The 21,367-nt window shown below is 41.9% G+C and overlaps 1 protein-coding gene and 1 non-coding gene across 3 annotated transcripts in view; both read left to right on the forward strand.

Annotated features, from left to right (window-relative positions):
• APOO (apolipoprotein O) overlaps positions 1–21,367 on the forward strand; it is a 54,795-nt gene that overhangs the window by 16,486 nt on the left and 16,942 nt on the right. For both annotated transcript variants that reach the window (XM_037046219.1, XM_037046220.1), the window contains exons 2-6: positions 4,108–4,215; positions 5,839–5,958; positions 8,818–8,872; positions 12,094–12,189; positions 17,255–17,346. In XM_037046219.1, coding sequence (XP_036902114.1) covers positions 4,108–4,215; positions 5,839–5,958; positions 8,818–8,872; positions 12,094–12,189; positions 17,255–17,346 — 471 coding nt within the window. The remainder of the gene's footprint in view (positions 1–4,107; positions 4,216–5,838; positions 5,959–8,817; positions 8,873–12,093; positions 12,190–17,254; positions 17,347–21,367) is intronic.
• On the forward strand, positions 18,383–18,523 carry LOC118987302 (small Cajal body-specific RNA 3). Its single transcript, XR_005066541.1, has one exon.

Raw genomic sequence — 21,367 nt, forward strand, 5'->3', positions numbered from 1 at the left:
GACCCCCAACCAGCTGACTTCTGGGAGTCGCATCTAATAACTGAAGGGTACACTCCAGAGGATAGGCGTGATATAAAGCAGCACAGCCTTTGGGTCTAGTTTAGTCTGTTGCTGTAGCTCAGTGCTCATTGAAGATGCAGCTCTTGACATAGTGGGCTTGACTGTGATCTAGCAAGCTGAACTCTGACCCAAAGTCAAGTATTTCTACTGGGCCCTTGAAAGGTACATCTGTACCTACTGTCTGAGCTGAGCCATTTGCCCTGGGTGGAGAGGTGAGCCTGGCAAACAAGGATTCTCAAGGACTGTCACTGGGACAGACTGTGATCACGCCATGGGTATATGCATGGTAGAGGTTCCAGCCCTTCATCAAAAATGGTCCAGGGGAGATCTCACTTCCCAGGAGGTACTTTCAATCTGGTTGTACCTGAATGGGTCTCATGGGGAGAGAACAGCTTTTTGTTCGGGTTTTACACGACAACCCAATAGGAGTACCCACAGGAGAGAGGTGGTAATTCCAGAGCTTCAGTGATTATGACCCACACCATGGAAGTTGGTTAAATCTTTCTTCAGAACACTGAACTTTCAGATTAGTGTTCTTTTACTTCCTTGGGGAGACAGAAGATTGAAGAAAGTGCTTCTTTTGCCCTCATACATACATACCTGGGGGTGATCTCGGCACATTTTAATGGCCTTTTTCTTTTTAAATTCTGATACTGAATGGGTTAGCCTGAGTACTCAATATGAACTCGAACAAATTATGATAGCCACCTGGCAGGGGTCCAGTGTCCGCAGTTCCCAATCACGATAACATCTGGTCTGGCCAATGCAGAATGGGGTAGTTTGTCCCCAAGAAGAGCCCCCTTTGGTGCCAGAAAGGAGAGTGAACCAGCCAGGGGGTTGGGAAGCACATCAGCATCAGGCTTGTCTGCCTGTGGACCTTTTACCCAGGCTCCTCCTGTGGTTTTCCTCGAGCATTCAGTGCTACCTATCCTTTATACCGTCTGTAACCCACATGTCAGTCAAAATATAGAACATTTCCGTCACCCCCTTCTCGGTAAGTCTACCTCCCCTTCCACACTTAATCCCCAAGCATCGAGTGTTCTGATTTCTATTACTGTGTATGAGGTTTGAGGCTGTTCAGTTTGAAACGTACAGAGGTTCTTAAAGTCTAGATGGTGAGAGATGTCAGCAAATGTTAATTGAAGTAAATCAGTGCTTCTAAGTGGGGGTTGGTGGGCACCCCCGGGAGACTTTTGGCGGGGTCTGGAGACATTTTTGATTCTTGATGGGGAGGGGGGTGCTCCTGGCATCTAGTGGGTGCAGGCCAGGGGTGCTGCTAAGCCTCCTACAGTGCACAGGATGGCCTGACGACAAAGAATGATCCAGCCTCAAATGTCAACAGCGCTAAGATTGAGAAACCCTGAAGTAAATTATGTGCTCTTTGCCCCTGGAGAGTGTTTGTCTGTGGATCTCTCAAATCTCCTGGGATGATGTTTGTTTTACTCTTTATTTGTTTACTCTTTGTTAATTTGTTGAGAGCCTGCAGGGAGCTGAAAGGGCAACCCAAGGAGAGGGCTTTGTTGGGTGCCTCGGGCCTGTGGCTGAATTCTTGCCGTGGAGCGGGAGTGAGGGCGGCTTGTGTGGTAGACTTTTGGGAGCAGTGGAAGGAGAGCAACTTGGGCAACAAAGGGGCAGGCTTAGTGTAATGTTAAAAGGAGAAAAAATGGGAAACGGTGGAAAATAAAGTAGAGAGGAATAATCAGGAATCCAGTAAAATGTTAAATTGTAAAAATAAGCTGAGATTGAAAAGAAAAAATCATTAAAAACGTAAAAAGTAGAGATCTGAGTTAAAACAGTAGAAGGCCATGAGATGAAAAATGAAATATGTGGAAAATAGGTAGGAATAATCATTGAAAGCAGAGACTTAATAAGGTTAACGTAAGGTGTCATATCAAACGAGGGTGAACATAGGGGACAACATGAACCTGAAAGGCTCAGAGGCTCCCGTGCTGGGTGAGGAGTGAGAAAAGTGCCAGGCACCAGCTATTGCCCATGAGGAAGGGAATCGGGAACAAAGTCCAGGGTGGGGCCAGCTGGCTGAGTAGAAAGTCCCCAGTTCAAGCAGTATTATTAGTTGGTGGTGGGTAGACCTAGAGGGCAGAGAGCATGAGCTGACATCTCCAGACATCTCCCAATACCCGCAGCCTAACAGGCCCTCTCCTGGGGTGCAGGGAGGGACCACACTGACTGCATCAGCAGTAACTGGCTGACCTTTACCCTGGAAGCAAAAGGAATTTGTAGCAATATTTCTTCGAAATTACAACGTTTCAGGATGAACACATAATACTTTCAGGGTGTGTTAATTATTTTTAAAGCAGTTAAAGTAGTAACTTCTTAAAAATAACTTCTAGCTCTTTGGTTGCTTCTGAAATATGGGAATTTTCTTTTTTGTGTGTGACTCCAGGCATGCCATACATTTCAATGGACACTTTTGTTATGTTTTATATATGTTTTGTGAATATTACAGAATAGCCCAGTCTTTCACATTGCAGGCCCTGCAAATCTCAGCAACATGATTTCTGCGGTGCTAAGTCATGCCTAAGTACTTAGAATAAGTCAGTAATTTCTTTTTCACCTCCCTCTGTCCACGCAGGCAGGCAGTAAACAGTTATTGGGCATTTCTTATATGCTGGGCAGTCCTGGGCACTAGGAATACAAAGTAAGACATGGCCCTATCCTGAAAGGGCTTCCAGTCTTGCAGGGAGAACTTGACAGACATAAATAGACACATAAGAAAAGAAAAGCACTGAATCTCTCTGCTTTTAGGCAGTTGTACAGAAGGACAAAGCAAACATAAAACGTCCTAGGCAGAGGAATCGGCGTGTGTGAACCCCTGAAGCTGGAAAGCAGCATGGGAGGAGCACAGGGAGTTCAGGTTTTGCGGGAGAAGGCAGAATGACAGAGATGAGGTTAGAGGAGGTGGTTGGGGTGAGATTTTCATAGGCCTTGTTAGACCCCGAAAAAGTCCTGGGTAATGAGTTACCAAAGATCTCAATGAGGGTAGAAGATAATCAGGTTTGGTTGTTTACGAAGATCATTCCTTCACAATGTGGTCATCAGAGGCCAGGTGAGCAGTTTAATGCTGCTAAAATAATCCAGGAAAGAAATGAGGTCCCAAAGGAAAACTGTACAGGAGGGGATCTCAAGAAAGAGTGAATTGCCATCATCTAATAGGCAGAATTAAAAGGATTTAATGACCAATAGAATGGGGCTGGTGGTGAAGGATGACCTCAGAGTTTCTGACTGGGTTGTCTAGGTGGGTGAGAAAGTAGAGGAAGAGGGACAGGGCTGGGGAAAAGATGCTAGACGGTCGAGAGCTGTGTAAATGTAGGGGTTATTGAGAAAAAGCTTTCTGACTTGATTCCACAGCACACATCCACCCATTGGGCCTAGTGGGGGCTTGGAGGCACAGACACGATCCTGATGAGTTGGTCTTAGACATGCTTGATCTGGGGAGCTTGGGTCCCATCCAAGTGGCCGTGTCCAGCAGTGGTAGTGTGAGTGAATTGGTAGCTCAGGAGAGAGCTCTGGGCTAGAGCTTTATATCTGCAAGTCACTGGGTGTGAGTGACTCCCAGCCAGGGAGAGCAAGGCACAGAAAGAGATTGAGTTTGGGAACTGAGATCAAGGGAGACCAGCTCTGGATGGGAATGGAAAGAGGGAACTTCTGAAAGTTTGATTGGTAGAATTACAGAAGTCACCTGCATCTGTTCCATGAATTACTAAGTGAGATCGTTAAAAACTTCCCTTGTGGTTGGTGCATGTTCTTATGTATATATCATTTATTTTACCTGAAAGGCTAAGTAGAAAAACTTAGAAACTGTTGTCTTTGGGAAATTAAGATCAAGATGACCTGAAATATTAAGTCCCTGAGAACATGCATTTTAGGTTCTGACTTCCATGAACTTTCAGGAATACATTTACTTCTCAAAAGACGCAGTTACCCTTTCAGGGCAGGAGTGGCTGAGGTTAGGAAGATGCTCATGTTGTACACATTCATTTTGTAGCACTGAGAGAGAGAAGGCTTAAGGTTGCTTCTGTGTTTCAGGTAATTCAGAGGTCCGTGGGGCCAGCCAGCCTGAGTCTGCTCACCTTCAAAGTCTATGCATCACAGAAAAAGGACTCACCGCACAAAACTTCCGTGAAGGTTAATGAGGTAACATGCTGTTCGTCTTGTGAAATAGTTTTGAACATCTGATTTACTTACTATAGGAAGGATGCAAATTGTGTATCAGGCAGATGTGACATTTTTAGAGGATGTTTAATAGGAGGAAATATATTTCCTTATGGTGTATTTTTCTTTGTGGGAAGCTACTAGAATGGCTTTTTCAACAGATACATTTTAGTTAATGGTACATATAATATTTCTTAGATTTTTTTAGTGAGGAATCCGCTGTGTTGCAGTAGAATGTAAGCACAATTTGCTTCTGAGTGATCTGCCCGGCTCTAGACTACTGCTTATCCAGCCAGGAAAACGTGCATTTTTCCTAAGAAGTTAAAACCGGGCCTCATTCTGCTTCTTGGCCAGATTAGTGGCTCACAAGGAGATGATTAACGAATACTAAAGAAACAAAACAAGAAATCTTCTTTCTATTGTTTACAGTCTTTTTGTCTATACTTGCAATGGATTATTTTGGGTATTTGGTTTCTGTTCAGACTGAGTCAAGTGACCTAAAGGTCTACCTTCAGTTGCCAGCAAGGTTACTCGACCACGTTTACATAAAACTAATTAGCTTATCTTTTGCCCTTTACTCTCTTCTTCTCAGGCCTTGGGGCAGTGGCATTTTTGAGGGTGAAGAAGGCAGCCCCTGGTGGCTGTGAAAGGTTTCTTCTCTGGATGGGGAACGAACCCGCTGTCCTGGTTTGGTTAGCACCAGACTGATCGTTTGAAATATGTAACATGCTCTTCAGTTACTCTCAAGCTTTTTAAAATATATATATATTTATTTATTTTTTAGAGAGAGAGAGAGAGAAAGGGAGGGAGAATGAGAGGGAGGAAGACACTGGTATGAGAAAGAAACATCCAATGACTGCTTTTCACACATCCCCGACTGGGAACCTGGCCCTCAACCCAGGCATATGCTCTGACTAGGAATCGAACTGGTGACCGTTCAGTTTGCAGATTGACTCTCAACCCACTGAGCCACACCAGCCAGGGCTCAAGCTTTTTTTAAAACCCCAATCCAACACACCCTTTAGGGTAATATTGTCCTTTTTCTAAATGAAATTGAAGGGGAAATAACAAATTTTAGTATATAAAACAAATAAAGGGGAGCTGCTTTGTCTGCTACCGGTAAGGTGGTAGGTGGATAGTAGAACACCTCATAGCCTTGCCCTCTTGGCCTTGGCCTTATTGATTAAGGTAATAAGTAAGGTGCCCTGGCTGGTGTGGCTCAGTGGGTTGGGCGTTGTTCTGCAAAGCAAAAGGTCACGGTTTGTTTCCTAGTCAGGACACAGTTTGTGGTGTGTGAGGGTCAATGGATCGATGTTTCTTTCCCTCTCTTTCTCCCTCTCTTCCCATCTCTCTGAAAATAAACCGACAAACTCTTTTAAAAAAGGAAGTTGGAAATCTTTTTTAGAAAAAGGTAGTAAGTAAGGTACAGAGATCCTCTGAAGGAAGGTTTAGGATGCACACAGCCCTTAGAGTGTCTGCAGTTCATGAGTTATTAGAATTGCAGTTCATTTGTATTACAGTACTTACAATTTTGATCATTGATTGCGTTATCTGATTGCTGTTTAGACATTTTAATTTTTTTGTTCTGTTTTTTAATGTATGCAGCTTTCACTCTACTCCGTTCCGGAGAGTGAATCTAAATATGTGGAGGAGCCAAGGACTCAACTTGAAGAGAGCATCTCACACCTTCGACAGTATTGTGAGCCATATACCAGTCGGTGTCAGGTACAGCTCCTCTGGAAATGGAGGGAACGCATTCCTGTTTAGAGTCCTTAGCAAGAAATCTGTATCAGCTGTATGTTTTCAGAAAAAGGCATGATAAAGGGCTCCAGCCTAAGAGTGCCCGACTTATAAGTGTTCATCAATGCCATCTGAGAGGTGGGGGGCGGTTGAGCAGAGAGCCCTGGCTACCTGGTGGTTCCTGTTGCCATAGCTGCACAGAGAATTTCCCTCCCACTGGGTAGGTCTAGCGCAGGACCAGGGAGTGGAGGGCTGGTAAGTATCTTGTTGGTCACAGCTATGAAAACACTATTGTCTAGAGGAAGGAAAAGGATACAATGTAACCATTTATGTCAAAATTGGGAAGTCCCCTGTCCCCCACTCCACCCGCCAGAGATTCTGCAAATCAGTACCACTTTAGATAGTAATTGTTACAGAGCATTTTGAGTGCTGTAATAGGAGGGTAAATAACTAAAAAAAAAAAAAAGGTGGAATTACATATTCAAGTACTGAACTATTTGCCCCAGTAATCCAAGAGCTCCTTATACAGATTGGCTTCTGTCACCGCTCAGGTTTTAGATCAGGCTTTGTGTTTCAGGAAGGCATTCTGTCGTTTTTAACGTCTAAAACTGAAGTTTACAATCTACAGAATGCTTCCGTGAGCCATGATCCATGTATTTGCTGTACTTGGTTTTGAAAATTGATGAAAATTAGTAAAAAGCATGTAGATGTGTGCGTGTGACATGATCTACATTTACTTTGCTTGAGACTTACAAACTCAATTTTCACCCAGAACTTATTTAAAGATTTTTACTTTATGTCACTGCTGAGCCAATTTAGAAAGAAAATAGTAAGCATAGAGTCTTTCAACAATATAAATTATGCCATTATACATAAATATAACCATATTATTGAGTTACGAAATACCCAAAGACTATATTGTGTTGTAAAAACACTTAGACTTTATCCTCTCGTTCTAGAAGACTTTTTTAAAGATGTTATTTATTTCTAGAGAGAGGGGAAGGAAGGTAGAAAGGGAGAGAAACATGGGTCACTTGCCTCTCACACACCCCCACCTGGGGTCCTGGCCTGCAACCCAGGCATGTGCCCTGACTGGGTATCAAACCAGTAACCTTTCAGTTCATAGGCTGGCACTCAGTCCACTGAGCCACACCATACATGGCTGTTCTAGAAGACTTTTAAACCATATGCTTAGTGGTTAAAGTAAGGTCAACGTGCCTGGTTGGTGTTGCTCAGAGGATTGAGTGCAGGCCTGCAAACTAACGTGACACTGGTTTGATTCCCACTCAGGGCGCATGCGTGGGTTGTGGGCCAGGTACCAGGTAGGGGCCATACGAGAGGCAGCCACAAATTGATGTTTCTCTCCCTCTTTCTCCTTCCCTTCCCCTCTCTCTAAAAACAAATAAGTGAAATCTCAGGGGGAAAAAGAAGATTGGCAAACGTTTTTGTATCATGTAGGCATGACTACTGTTATTTCTCTCTCTCTGTTTGGTTTTGAAAGTATTTTGTCTCTTTAGCATTCAACCTAGGTTGCTTTTTGTTTTTTACATTTTCATCTGTGCACAGTCCTCAGTGCAGCAAAATACCTCTCCAGATGATAGAGTGGTTATCAACATGTTTATTTGCAGTACCTCTAAATATTTTGTGTGTTTATAATGGTTTCATTTTCCTATGGAATAAAGTCTGCATGAATAGAAGTATTTTTAATTCTTGGCTCATTTTTCAGGCCAACAATTTCTATTCCATTTCTTCAAGAACGAATTTAATTTTCCTTTATAGTAAAAAGATTATGCAGTGAAAAGAAGTAGGCAGTCACTTTGGATGTTGATCCATAGCTTTTCTTTTCTTTCTTTTTAAAAAAAAACATTTTATTTATTTTAGAGAAGGGAACGGAGGGAGAAAGAGAAGGAGAGAAACATCAGTGTGTGGGTTGCCTCTTGTGTGCCCCCCACTGGGGACTCAGTCTACAACCCAGGCATGTGCCCTGACTGGGAATTGAACCAGTGACCCTTTGGTTCTCACACCAGCACTCAATCCACTGAGCCACACCAGCCAGGATAGTTATTTTATGTTTTTATGTCTTCCTCCAAATTTAGCGTTTATTATTTAGGCTCATTTAACAGTATTAGGTATATTTGTTTTGACTTGAGCTAAATTATATTTAAAAATCCTTTTCCAAGTGGCAACTTAGTTCTGATGCCTTCTAATACCCACGCATCGCTTTTCTGATCTTCACTGTAGACTTCTTGAAGGTGCATAGCTTCTAACTAGTTCCTTGTTTTCTGTAGGATCATCTGTTCATGTGCAAAGCCTTTTTATTATTGTTGTTGTTAAGAGAATGTTAACACTTCCCTTGCTTTAGGACTAGGATAAGTGTCTTTCCAAACTTAGATGTAGACTTCTTTGTCCCATTAAAGCTGGTCATTCCTGCTTCAAATGGGCAGTTCTTTAGATTAGGCTCTAAAGTCATGACAAATCAGGAATTAGACTTAACATGAAAGACAGATTTAATCTCACAGGGAAAGGATTGTTGCTTTAATGATCAAGGGACTGGTTTTTGTCCATTCTCTTGTACGTTAATAGCGAATGAAGAGGCTGGGCTGTTGAAACCACCCCACTTGAAATCTTTGCTTCCTGTGGCAGTCATAAGCCATTCTGCTGAGCAATTTGTGGTGAAGGGGAGATTACACAAGATAATACAGAACACAAAAAGTCCAGACCGACAGAAAATCTTTGTTCAAAAAGTGTTAATAACGTGATAATTTATTAAGTAAAGACAAATACATTTATTGTTACTTTCTAATCAGCAAATCCTACTCATTCATTTTCTGTTCACCATTTTAGGAAATGTACTCCCAAACTGAGCCCAAGATGCAAAGTTTGGTTCAGTGGGGGTTAGGTAAGTTGATTTTTAATGATGTAAAATCAGTTTCTTCATTTACATTGCACTCTTTAACTGGGTTCCATGGATGGGTTTCAAGGAGAGCTGTGAATTCCTTAAAATGGTATGCAGAATTTTAGAGCTACGTAGATTTTTTTTTTCTGGAAAGGTGATCTGTTACTTTCATCAGGTTTCAGAGGATTAGTATCCCCAGACATTCAGGTAAGTCTCTTCGACATCGTTAGGATTGTTGTGCTAGCAAGTGCAGATTTCCTGTGTTTTTTTTCTTTACATTTATTCTAGGTGCAATGCCCCTAACTCACACTGACCTGCACTAACTCATCAATAGTTTTTCCGAATCAGGAGAGCTCTTATGCACAGCTCTTAATGCATTTTATAGAAGTTTAAAGGCAGGAAGGAACTGGGTTGGTGTGCCTAGGAAAGGCCTTATTGCACAGTTAGTGGTGGTTTTACATTTTTCATTGGTTCTTATTTTTTATTTTTCAATTTATGAGAGAAAGTCTATTTAGAAAGTCACAGGTAGCAAAGGTGAGCCAGCTGGGCTCTGTGGGCTCAGGAAAGGAGTTATAGAAGCAAAAGAAGGGCCCTTGGAGTTTGGGGAAAAGAAAGGCAGAGAGAAAGCACCTGGGGGAAGGAGGAGCAGAAAGATGTGTGTGGAAGGAGGGAGGGAGGACAGACAGACAGACAGACAGAAAGACAAAGGCAGACAGAGACTCATACTGTGATACTGCCCTGGGGAAAGAAGGGGATGGGGAAAGGTGCTGGCTTACTCAAGAAAGCTGCCTTCGTTGGTTTTTATTGTCCTTGACTGTTTTTCATAATCACTTATCACATAGACTCATTCACAGTGTATGTGTTGACTAATCTCAGCCAGGAAGTGGTAACATATTTCATTCCCCTTATTGGGCATCTTGACAAATTAAACTCTTATTTTTGCAAGTGTTTGCTTCCATGACAGAAGAAAAGAAAATGAGTATAGTTTATTTCTTCGCACAGATTATCATAGGGTATTGATGAGCTGATAGCCCTGAAACTACCAGATAAAGACATTTTCCATTTGAAGACAGACATAGTTAGTAATAGCCTACTGGTTCTTTAAATTATTCACGTGGGTTAATAACCAACATCTTTTAAAATTTTTATTTTTAAAAGAATTTATTTTTATTTTTAGAGAGAGTAAAAGGGAGGGAGAAAGAGAGGGAGAGAAACATATGTGTGTGAGAGATAGCTGTCGCCTCTCGCATGCCCCCAACTGGGGACCTGGCCCGCAACCCAGGCGTGTGCCCAGACTGGGAATCGAATTGGTGACCCTTTGCTTCACAGGCTGGCGCTCAGTCCACTGGGTCACACCAGCCAGGGCAGAATATAGAAAATTAAGGTTAAAGGCAAAGTAAGTGAAAGACCAGTCAGGAATTAGTACCAACAACACAAGCCCTATAGTAATATTTAAAATGATCACCACACTTCTCAAAGAACCCAGGAAAAGGAAAACTGACATGTGTCTGGTATTATCTGGGAGAGAGAATTACTGAGTATTCCATTTACTTCAGTTCTACATAAGTCATCACAATGGCAAGCACTGAAGATCGAGGCTGATTACAACAGTGGTCCCAGCCACTGCTTTGCATAATAAATTATTCAATATTAGCATAAACACAGAGACAATCCCAGACCACTCTCAAAGGTGCAGAGGGAGGAGGCTAGTTTAATAGAGACTGGGAAGATGGAAACAGTCAGGGAGGGATTTCTGGGATAAATATTGAAGAAATAAAGGCGGCCACATAGAGGGCACGGTACCACCAAGGCTTGGATGGACAACTCAGTGTTGCACGTGCCGGGAACTGGAAGCAGACCGTTGAAGATGACGTTGAGGAAGAGATGTGAGCCTTTTTAAGTCATCACCCAGCTAAAAGCCATTTGTTAATTCACTCAGTATTCATCAACTTATAGCAGTACTTTTAATAAACGACCTGTTGAATGAACATCCACTGTTACCACTGAGGACAGTAGCATAGGAGTCGGGGCAGTGCGCCATTAAGGATGTATGTTCTCCTTGTGGAGACATAAAACACACCTCTGCTTAATTAAACAAGGTGCTATAGGAGTAGATACCAAATTATGGTACAGAGAATAAATATGATGGGACTGTAGAGGAGGAGGAGAGCTATGGGCTGATGAGCATAGGAAAAGCTTTTCTGAGGAATTAGGACGCAAACTGGCTGTTATTTGGGGGGATTGGCTCAGTGGAGAGGAGAGGAGATGCGGGGTCATGTGAATGAGGTATAAAGCGTGTTTAGTCGTGGCAGAGAGACTCACGTGTTGCTTTGATTTTTATGTATTTTACCACTACCAATGGTGACGATTTCCCCACATACACTTGTGTTACAAGGTCCCTTCATTATCCAAATTTGTTCTGTTCTTGGGTTCAAATAATGAGTTCAGAAGACAAAAAGTATTTTTTTCCTTGAGTTTAATGTACTTGGTTGCTGAGCATCAAGAACAGGCAGCAAAGCTTCTGAGAGTCATAGATTTATCCAAATATTCAGGCATACCTCATTTTTTTGTGCTTCGCTTTATTGATTTTTTTTTTCAACAAGTTGGACCTTTTGGCAACCCTGCACTAAGCAGGTCTGTCAGCACCAGATTTTCCAACAGGCTCAGATGGTAGTTAGCATTTTTTAGCAGTAAAATACGTGTTACTTAAGATATTATACATTGCTCTTTTAGACATAATGCACACTTAATAGACTGCACCACAGTAGAAACATAACTTCTATATGCACTGGGAAACCAAAAAATTCGTGTGACTCGCTTTATTGTGGTGGTCTGGAACCGAACCCTCAGTATCTCCAAGGTCCGTGTGTGTTCTGTGTTTCTGTGTTGGGATAACAGGAGTTTGGATATCCCTGTATTTGTATTTCTCCCTGCGTGAATAGTTGATTCACGTCTGTAGCCTTTAGAAATATGAGGGTAATCTAACATTACTGTTAGTAGGATGTCAGACCAAAAGTGTTTAGAAATTGGATACGTGCTATGTGAATAGTAAATCGTGTTTATCACGTACAAAGAATGTGTTGAAAAGAAGCATGTTAGCCAAAAGCCAAGAATACATTATTTGAAAAGCATTTGATACTACAATACTAGTTAGACTTTAAGATTTGTTTTGTTCCTTTAATGAGCAATTTATGAAACTGTTTCCTTGTCTGATTTGATTGTAGACAGCTATGAATATCTTCAAAATGCACCTCCTGGATTTTTTCCAAGACTTGGTGTTATTGGGTTTGCTGGTGTTGTTGGACTCCTTTTTGCTAGAGGTAGGTACAATTTTTTTAAGCTAGTGCATAAGGGAGAGAGAAGATAATATATTTGATTCTTTGTTTTCATTTACCAGTTTTTAGAACAATGAGTTGGATCCATTGATATGGTTTCTTTTCTCCAGTATACTTAATTTTAAGCATATATAGAAATTGTTAAAAAAATAAAATGAAAGGAATTGTATACTCTTGGTTGAAAAAAGATATTAGTTATCCTTTATATGAACATTTACTTGATCAAATTACTGTTGCTCTTTGGTACAGAAAGAGTGAACCTTTGTTCACCAGAATCTGTCAGACCTGGGACACCGTTTTCAAATGTTTCACTGTTAAGATCAGGCTGTTAATCACAGTAAATAGAACAGTGATTTTATATAGATTGTATTGATCTTTTGATGTGTCATAGGTTCAGCCATTGAGGATATAAAATTTTTTAAAACAAATAGAAAGCTAGCGAGCCAACTTAAAAATATTACAACACTGCACTGCTGGATCATAAAACATTTATAGGAAGCAAAGGATGGTAAAATCCTTCATTATAATGAGTGAATTTGTTATGAACAACTTGAAGTTTCACTGATTGTGAAATTCAGACTTTACAAAAATTCCCAAAATAGAAAGTTTATGAACCCTGTAATCAGACCCCCATAAAAGATAACTATGGAGACTAGTCTGGCATCCAGCCTTGCAGCTTTAAAACCTTTGCTAATACACGCCTTAACTGTTACGTCAGAACCGGCAGAGACGTGTGTACTGGTGCCACTCCTGCAGCCTGTGGAATGAACTCTGGTTGGAGTTTCTGTGCCCTCCTCCCATCTATATAAGAATTAAATTTAGAGTTTATTTTTACTAATCAACTTGTGAAATAGTTGAACAGACTCTCCTCTTTTTTTTAAAGCTGTCCAGAAAAGCATTCCAGTCTTATTTAGATAGTGTTTGGAATGTAGGAGAATCTCAAGGCCAAGGTATTGGACTCTTGGGTACTAATTGACATATCTTCTCCCATAATTACCTTTGTGTGTGTGTGTGTGTGTGTGAGATGAGAGCTCATGAAATCTCTTAGTAAATTTCCAGGATTCAATATTATGAGCTGTAGGAGCCCTGCTACACATTAGATCTCTGGACTCATTCATCCTACATAACATCTGCCCATTTTCCCACCTCTCTGCCCCTGGTAACCACCCTAATACTCTTATGTATTTGATTTTCTATGTGTTTGATTCTTAAAGATCCTGCACATTGGTGAGATCATGCAGGTTTTTTTCCTTTCTGTGTCTGGATTATTTCACTTAGCACAATGCCCTCCAGGTTCATCCGTGTTGTTGCAAATGGCAGGGTGTCCTTTTTTAAGGCTGAATAACATTCCATTGTATATAGACACCACAATGTCTTTATCAGTTCACCCATTGTCAGACACTTAGGTTGTTTCCATGTCTTGGCTGTTGTGAATAATGTTGCAATGAACTGGGAATACAGATAACTGAGATAGATTTCGTTTCCTTGGGGTGTATACCCAGGAGAAGGTTTGTTGGACCATATGATAGGGTTTCTGGAGTGTATCTGCTAAGGTAGTCTGCTTCAGTTGATGGGGATGGGTGACAAGTGGCATCTCTCTTGGAAGAGAAGTGAGTGGATGGTCAGTCAGAGGAAATGGGCCCAACCAGGCCACTCGGTGGGGGGGCAGGTAGTTGTCACTTACTGTTGTTGCCTTTTGGTGGCTCCCCCTAGCACTGGCAGCCAGGGGTTCCCCTCTGGCAACGCTGATAGCTACAGCTCAGACTCCTGGCTTCTTGGGAGGTCTGGGCATGGAGATGGCAGAGGTGGAGGTTGCACGTCCTTCCTAAAATTCTGGGAATCCCAGCTCATTGTATGAACCAATAGGAGCTGAAGGCCCAAGAGCTGCTTGCTGCTTATCGGCTTTCCCTAGGGGAATGGAAAATGGCAGGTTGGCAGGTTTGCTGCCCTTCACTTGGTCCTCGCCTGTGTGAGCTGCCCAGGTGCTTAAAGCTTCAAGTATACAGGTGGGATCCCAGGGGAACAACAGGCTTTTCTCCTTCGGAGTGATTATGTCCTTTAAATCAAGGCAATGGGACAGGGAGAGAAATATTAGTATATTAGGAGTCTACACTGATAATATTTGTATTCTCTTCTGCAATACCTATTCCATCTTTGGGGATTTGTCTGTTTAAAGTTAAAGTAAACAGCACTTGTACATTATTCTGTGTGTTAGTAACATACACTGCACCAGCATCTATACGTATCCCATGTACAAACTGTGTCTCTCAGTGGAAACTGTTTCTCATGTCAAGTCCATTTCAAGTGTATTTTCCTTTTTTACCCTCCACCTACCTGTTTTCTCAACCGCATTCTCAGGTTTCTCCCAGATTCCCATCCTGCTCAATTCCCCCTTCCCAGGGCTGCACATCCCCTCAGTCTGGACTGAGACTCCACACAGCTGTTGTCTTGGGACACCGCCTCACTCTTCCTTGGATTTGGCCCCCTTTTCCAGTTCCATGTCATCATGTCCTTGTTTCGCTCTGCCATGCTGTTCAACTACATGCTTAAGTCACTCTCGAAAAAGCCTGTGTTGGAGGTAAACTTTCCTAAAATTACTCATACCGTGTGATAGTTTGGTTGGGCGTATAGTTTGTTTCCATCAAGACTTTGAAGGCTGTGTGTTCTAGCATCCAGAGTTGCAGATGTGAGAGTCAGCAGCCAGTCTGGAAGTTTGATCCTTTTGAGGTGATTCGTTTTTTTTCCTGGAAGCTTTAAGGATCTTCTCTTCATCTCCAGTGCTCTGAATTTCTATGGTGCTGTGACTATATATAGTTGTTTGTTTCCTGGTTGGGCATTTTGGTGGCTTGCAGCCTTCAGCTATAGGAAGATGTCTATCCTGTATTTCTTTGAAAATTTACCCTCATCTCTCTCCTTCCTGAACTCATATTAGTGACCAAGCTATTTAAACTGACCCTATATGTTCCTTGTATTTTCTTGATTATTTTATTTTATTCCTTTTGATTTTTTTTACTCAGTCATTTCCAAGACCTCTTTTTTCCCTGAGTGTTCTTTTTCTTAGAACTCTTTTTTTCTTTCAATGTAGTAGCTTCTTTAATTTATTCGGTGATACTTAACTACAGGTTTAGTTTTGTTTTAAACTTCTATTTCCTATAGGGTCATTTTTTTTCCTTCTTGCTTATCTTGATCTTATCTTATATTGCGGGCTTTCCTCAAATAAACAGTGATCCTTGGTTGTGCATCATGTTTAACAAGAAAGCCATTGAAATGCCAATAGGAATTTTCGTGCATAGATGGGGCTTGCTAGCAGGCAGGTTTTACCTCAGGGGGAGCTGAATGGAGAGTGACTTTAATATGGGGGGTGCCCGAATGAGGAAGGCTTTACTCTTATGCACTTACATGTATGTGCACACACACCAGTTATCTTAGTTCTCAACACAAAATTCATGGCATTTCTCTAGAAATACCCTATCCACTTTTAAAATTTTGCCTTGGAGAGACACCTGGCCATAGGTAGTTTTGCACTGGGATGGTGTGGGGGATGGAGAAGGCCAGCTGGTCCATGCACAGGACTTGCATTTATAACCCTGTCTTGATCCCTGGTTGCCCTGTCCATCCTCCACAGTGCCCGTCATCTCTGGGCTGCTGGGACATTCTGTTCCCTCCTCCGCTATAGCCCCTCTGCAGGACTTCAAGGCTGTGTGTCCTCTTGCTTCTGCCCACTCTCTATTTAATTGTTTTATTAAAGAGAGGAAGGGAGGGAGAAAGGGAGGGAGAGAGACATCAATGTGTGAGAGATACATGGATCAGTTGCCTCTCACAGCCCCAACCGGGACCTGGCCTGCAAACCAGGCATGTGCCCTGACCAGGAGTTGAACCAGTAACCCTTCAGCTTGCAGGCCGGCACTCAGTCCCCTGAGCCACACTACCCAGGGCCACTATCCATTTTCTGAAAATTGCCCCTCCAGTGGCCCTTGCACATATTTTCTCTTTGGTGTGGGTTTGTCATCTGTATTTTATTATTGTACTATTATTGTCATGGAGTATTAGGAAAGAGAAGAGAGGAATACTTGTGTTCATTATGTAAATAGGAAGCCAGTTTTCTATAAAAAGAACATAAACCTTAGAAATCAAAATAATGTGTCTGTTTTTTCCATAACAATCTTTTTTCTGTTTCCTTAGAAATGGTGGTTCTCTTAAACATTGTGCTGATGAAAGAAGCCAGTTGCAAGGACCACATGTCATAAAGTTCCATTTATATGAAATGTCCAAGTGGGCAAATGCTTAGAGATAGAAAGTAGATTAGTGTCTCCCTAGGGCTGGGGGTGATGTGGGAATTGGGGGTGACTGCTAATGGATGTGGGATTTCTTTTGAGACTCATGAAATTATTCTCAAATTCACTGTGGTGATGGTTTGCACACCTCTGTGAGTTCACTAGAAGCCATTGAATTGTACATTTTAAACAGGTGAGTTGTATGAATTGTATCTCACTGAAGTTATGAAAATGTGGTGGTTCTTTTGGATATGTTTGATGTTATTAAGTACATTCTCTGTCAATCTAGGACCGAAGAAGTCAGGTGTTTTTGGTTTTTTCCAGAAAGAGAAACATCAATTGGTTTTTTCACTTACTTATACATTCATTAGTTGATTCTTGTATAAGCCCCGACCAGGGATTGAACCCACACCTTGGTGTATTGGGATGGCACTAACCAACTGAGCTACCTGGCCAGAGCCCCAAAGAAGTCTTTCTTTTTAAAGGATTTTATTTATTTACTCTTTAGAGAGAGGGGAAGGAAAGGAGAGAGGGAGAGAAACATCAGTGTGTGGTTGCCCCATATGTTCCCCCAACTGGGGACCTGTCCCACAACCCAGGTATGTGCCCTGACTGGGAATCGAACCAGCAACCACTTGGTTTACAAGCCCATGCTCGATCCACTGATCTACACCAGCCAGGGCCCAAAGAAGTCTTATTTAGTGTTGGATATACAGGCAAATTGAGATAGTTAAGATGGAATCATCTGACAGTGTCCACAACCTTTTATTTAATAGGTTCAAAAGTAAAGAAGCTGGTGTATCCACCTGGTTTCATGGGAGTAGCTGCCTCTCTTTATTATCCACAACAAGCCATTGTATTTTTCCAGGTAAGGTAGACCAAGTAAGTTAAGATGTCCCTTACTCTTGCTTATGTGTGTATGAGTTTACTGCTTTATTTTAATTTAATTTAATTTTTTTAAATTTTACAGCTTTTATAATACCAGACTAAAATTTGTTTGCAAATATAAATGAGCACAGCAAATTTAAATGTTTTTCTTCACTATGTACCTCGGTTCCGGCCCTTCTTCCAATCATGTCAGTGGTCAGAGAATGTACAGTAATTTAATACAAGAAAACTTACCCTTTTTTTCTGTGCTTGTTGACATGGAAGCATAGAGATTCAAATTCCAAAGTTGCTAGTTATGGATCATTCTCAGTTCAGGAGTATCTGGTCACAACCTGCCTTCCTTGGGTTGCAGGCACAGACCTGTACTTGACCCTCCATGCCTTGTCTGTGGCCCTGGAGCTGGCCTGGCCTTCCTTGCTGGGCCCTTCAGAGAGCGCAGTCCCTTCTCCCGGGAGCACCCTGCTTGGGGCTCTCAGTTGGCCACTCCTTTCCTGCCTTCAGGCCTCAGCTTGATGGCATCCTAGCGAGTAGAACACAGTAGCAGGCAACATGGTTAAAGCTGATTTCGTATGAACTGTCATAACAAAACACCATAGACTGTGGGGCTTAAATAACAGAAATTTCTTTTCTCACAGTTCTGGAGAGTGGAAGTCTAAGATCAAGGCAAGGCGTCAGCGAAGTTGGTTTCTCTTGGGGCCTCTCTCCTTGGCTTGCAGATGGCCGCCTTTCCACTGTGTCTTCACATGCCTTTCCATTGTGTACACACATCCCTGGTGTCTTGTCCTCATTGTACAGTGACACCAGTCATATTGGATTAGAGACCCTCCCTTTATAACCTCATTTAATCTTAAAAGGCCCTGTCTAAATAGAGTCACATTGTGGGTTAAGGCTTTACCATGTGAATTTGGCAGGGGACGTAATTCAGGCCATAACAGCTGGACCAGCGGGTCTCAAAGTATGGTCCCTAGACCACCAATATCAGAATCTTTTGGGAACTTGTTAGAAATGCAAATTCTCATGGAACCTGCAGGAACTAACCATGTGGACAAATGAGAAGTATATTTGTCTACAAATTGCAGTGATCCTACGTATAAGCATGGAGGTCTCTGGGCGGCTTAGGACAGCCGAGTGAGCTTGATCCTCTCCCTCCCTACAGGCTTTAAAACCAGCACTGCAGGCACTACTTTCCCTGCTGCTTTGTTTACCGTCTCTGCTGATTAAGAGGTCTGGGTTATGAAAAGGCAGCCAAGTGAGCTTATTTCTGCATCCATCCTAACTGTTTTCTGAGGTATCTTACGGTTTTCGAAAATAGGAGTCCACTGTGCTGATTGCTGCTAACAGGGTATAGTTTAAGGTGCTGGAGTGGATATGAAGGGTTTACTTAAGTTGAATTGTACTCGATCCTGCTGAAGTACACCTGCAGCTAAGAATGAAAGAAGATAGAAACTGTCATGTCATGTCTGTCCCGAAAGTCATCGTGGGTTTTGGATTTGTTCTGAGGATTTTTTTTCTTTTACTCTTTTCCTCCTTTAGGGCCTTTGGGACATGGGAATACCCAGTGAATGCTCCCTCATCAGTGTAACTGTTCAGACTTTGCTACTCTTGGTGGTGGGGTTATCATATTTTTGTGATAGGGAAACACATACTTTTGGATAAAATAAATAACAAAAGAACGTTTTTTTGAGTTAAAAAAAGTAGTGAACATTCTCAGGCCCCAGCCCAGACCCACTGACTCAGACCCTGAGAGTTAGGGTTCCCTCCTGTTTCAGCGAGCGCTCCAGGGGATTTCAATGCCTCTGACATTTGAGAACCACCGATGTAGACTAGATTCCTCCAGGGCAGTGCTGTCTGGACTTGGTGGGACTGGAGACACAGAGTTCCTTGGAAAACTGGCAAGAGCAAAGCAGGCTATAGGTTTTGAGTTCCTGGACAGCTTATGGGGGCTGGGACCAGTTGCCAGAACTGCCGGATCACACGGAGGCCCGGGCCTAGGACGAGCAGCAGTGCCGTCACCAGAATTGGGCTCCGAGGACTCTAAGCTGGACTGCCATGACAGTGAGCTCCCTGGAGTCCTCGTGACAAGATTCAGTCTGGATTCCTGGATTGTGCTACAGTTGTAGGTGGGATCCCATTAGCTCCAGCTGTGGGAAATTGATGGCTTTGGTGACAGTCACCGGCGAGATCTCTTTAGCATGAGCTTGACATTGTTTACAGCGGTCCTGGAAGCAAATAGTTAATGTTCCTCCTCATGTTGCAGCCCCAGCTCAGCAACAGGGGATCATTCCGCCTGCTCTAGGTCATAAAAATCATCTAATGTTGTGTTAGTCTGTTAAGGTTTAAATAGTAAATGGATAGGGTGGGCATGGCTGCTGGTCGAGAGGCATAGGTGGCTGCCCCCTGAATAGAAGTCTTTTCTAAATTTTTATTTTTTTATTAATTTTTATTTTTATTTAATTCTTGTTCAAGTACAGTTTTCTGTCTTATATTCCCAGCCCTGCCCCCCCCCAGTGCTCCCCACCTCCCTCCCATTTCCTCCCCCCACCTTAGTTATTGTCCATGTGTCCTTTATACTTGTTCATGTGAGTCCATCCCCTTTTCCCCTATGATTCTCTCCCCTCTCCCCTCTGGGCCCTGTCAGCCTGTTCCATATTTGAGTGTCATTGGTCATATTTTGCTTGCTTGTTTGTTTTGTTGTTTAGATTCCTGTTAACGGTGATATATGGTATTTGTCTTTCACCACCTGGCTTATTTCACTCAGCATAATGCTTTCCAGTTCCATCCATGCTGTTGCAAAGGGTAGGAGCTCCTTCTTCTTTTCTGCAGCATAGAATTCCATTGTGTAAATGTACCATAGCTTTTTGATCCAGTCATTTACCGATGGGCATCTAGGTTGCTTCCAACTCTTGGCTATTGTAAATTGTGCTGCTATGAACATTGGGGTGCATAGGTTCTTTTGGATTGGTGTTTTAGGGTTCTTAGGATATACTCCTAATAGTGGCTTTTCTAAATTTTATATGCCCTGACATATGTTGGAAGAGATCTTCTGGGTCCACAACCAAGGTAATAGGATGCAAATCTGAGTTGTATTATAATGTGTTTTTAAAGTTAACGGGAAGGAGTTTGGTCTTTTATTTTATACCTTGGGTAAGCCAGAGCAAAATAATTAACTTTGTTTTCACTGGGTATCAAACATTAGTGATCTGTTTGGGATAATGAAAAACTTTGAGAAATGGTTAGTGGTGATGGTTGCATAACATTGTGAATGAATTTTTTTAATGTCACTGAGTTTTACACATAAAAATGGTTGTAGTGGTACATTTTATGTTAAATATATTTTGCCAAAATAAAACAAAACAGACATCAGTGATTGAAAAAGATTTTCTGATGTCATTTGGTTCCTATTTCACAGTATAAATTTTTGTGTTTTTTTTTTAATGACTACTCTGACTTTGGACAAACCCCTTAATTGCATACATTCTATTTTCTGTTCAGTGGTGTTTGGATGAAAGTGGTGTAAGCAAACTGTTAAAATGACAGTGAATGTTATTTTCCTCTCAAATTTCTAACAGTGAAAAAACAGTGCTATATATGAGGTAGATGCTCAGAATGTCTCCCAGTGGGTCCGAGAATCATGTCATACCATATTCTAAGAACATTTGGAGCAACTGGAAGAATCTAACGTGTAAGAACCCAGCATGTTGCAGTGACCAGTGGATTTACTAGCTCCGTGACCTTAGACAAGTCACTTGGTCTCTGAATATTTCCTTATCATCTTTGCCTACTTATTGCACAGGGTTGTTACATAATAGAGTAGAGATGATTCATGTGAATGTGCTTTGTAAACTAAAATGCTATGTATGGAGAAATTAGTATAAAAATTAGGAAGAGGAATAATAACTTTTCAGAGATTTGAAATACCGTCATGTGGAAGAGTAATCAACATCCTTGGTTATAACTAGGACTAATGAATGCAAATTATTGGAAGCATTTTTTAAAAGAAA

Source organism: Sturnira hondurensis, unplaced genomic scaffold, assembly GCF_014824575.4.
Source record: "Sturnira hondurensis isolate 20B ecotype Veracruz unplaced genomic scaffold, ASM1482457v3 Scaffold0005220, whole genome shotgun sequence".
NCBI lineage: Eukaryota > Metazoa > Chordata > Mammalia > Chiroptera > Phyllostomidae > Sturnira > Sturnira hondurensis.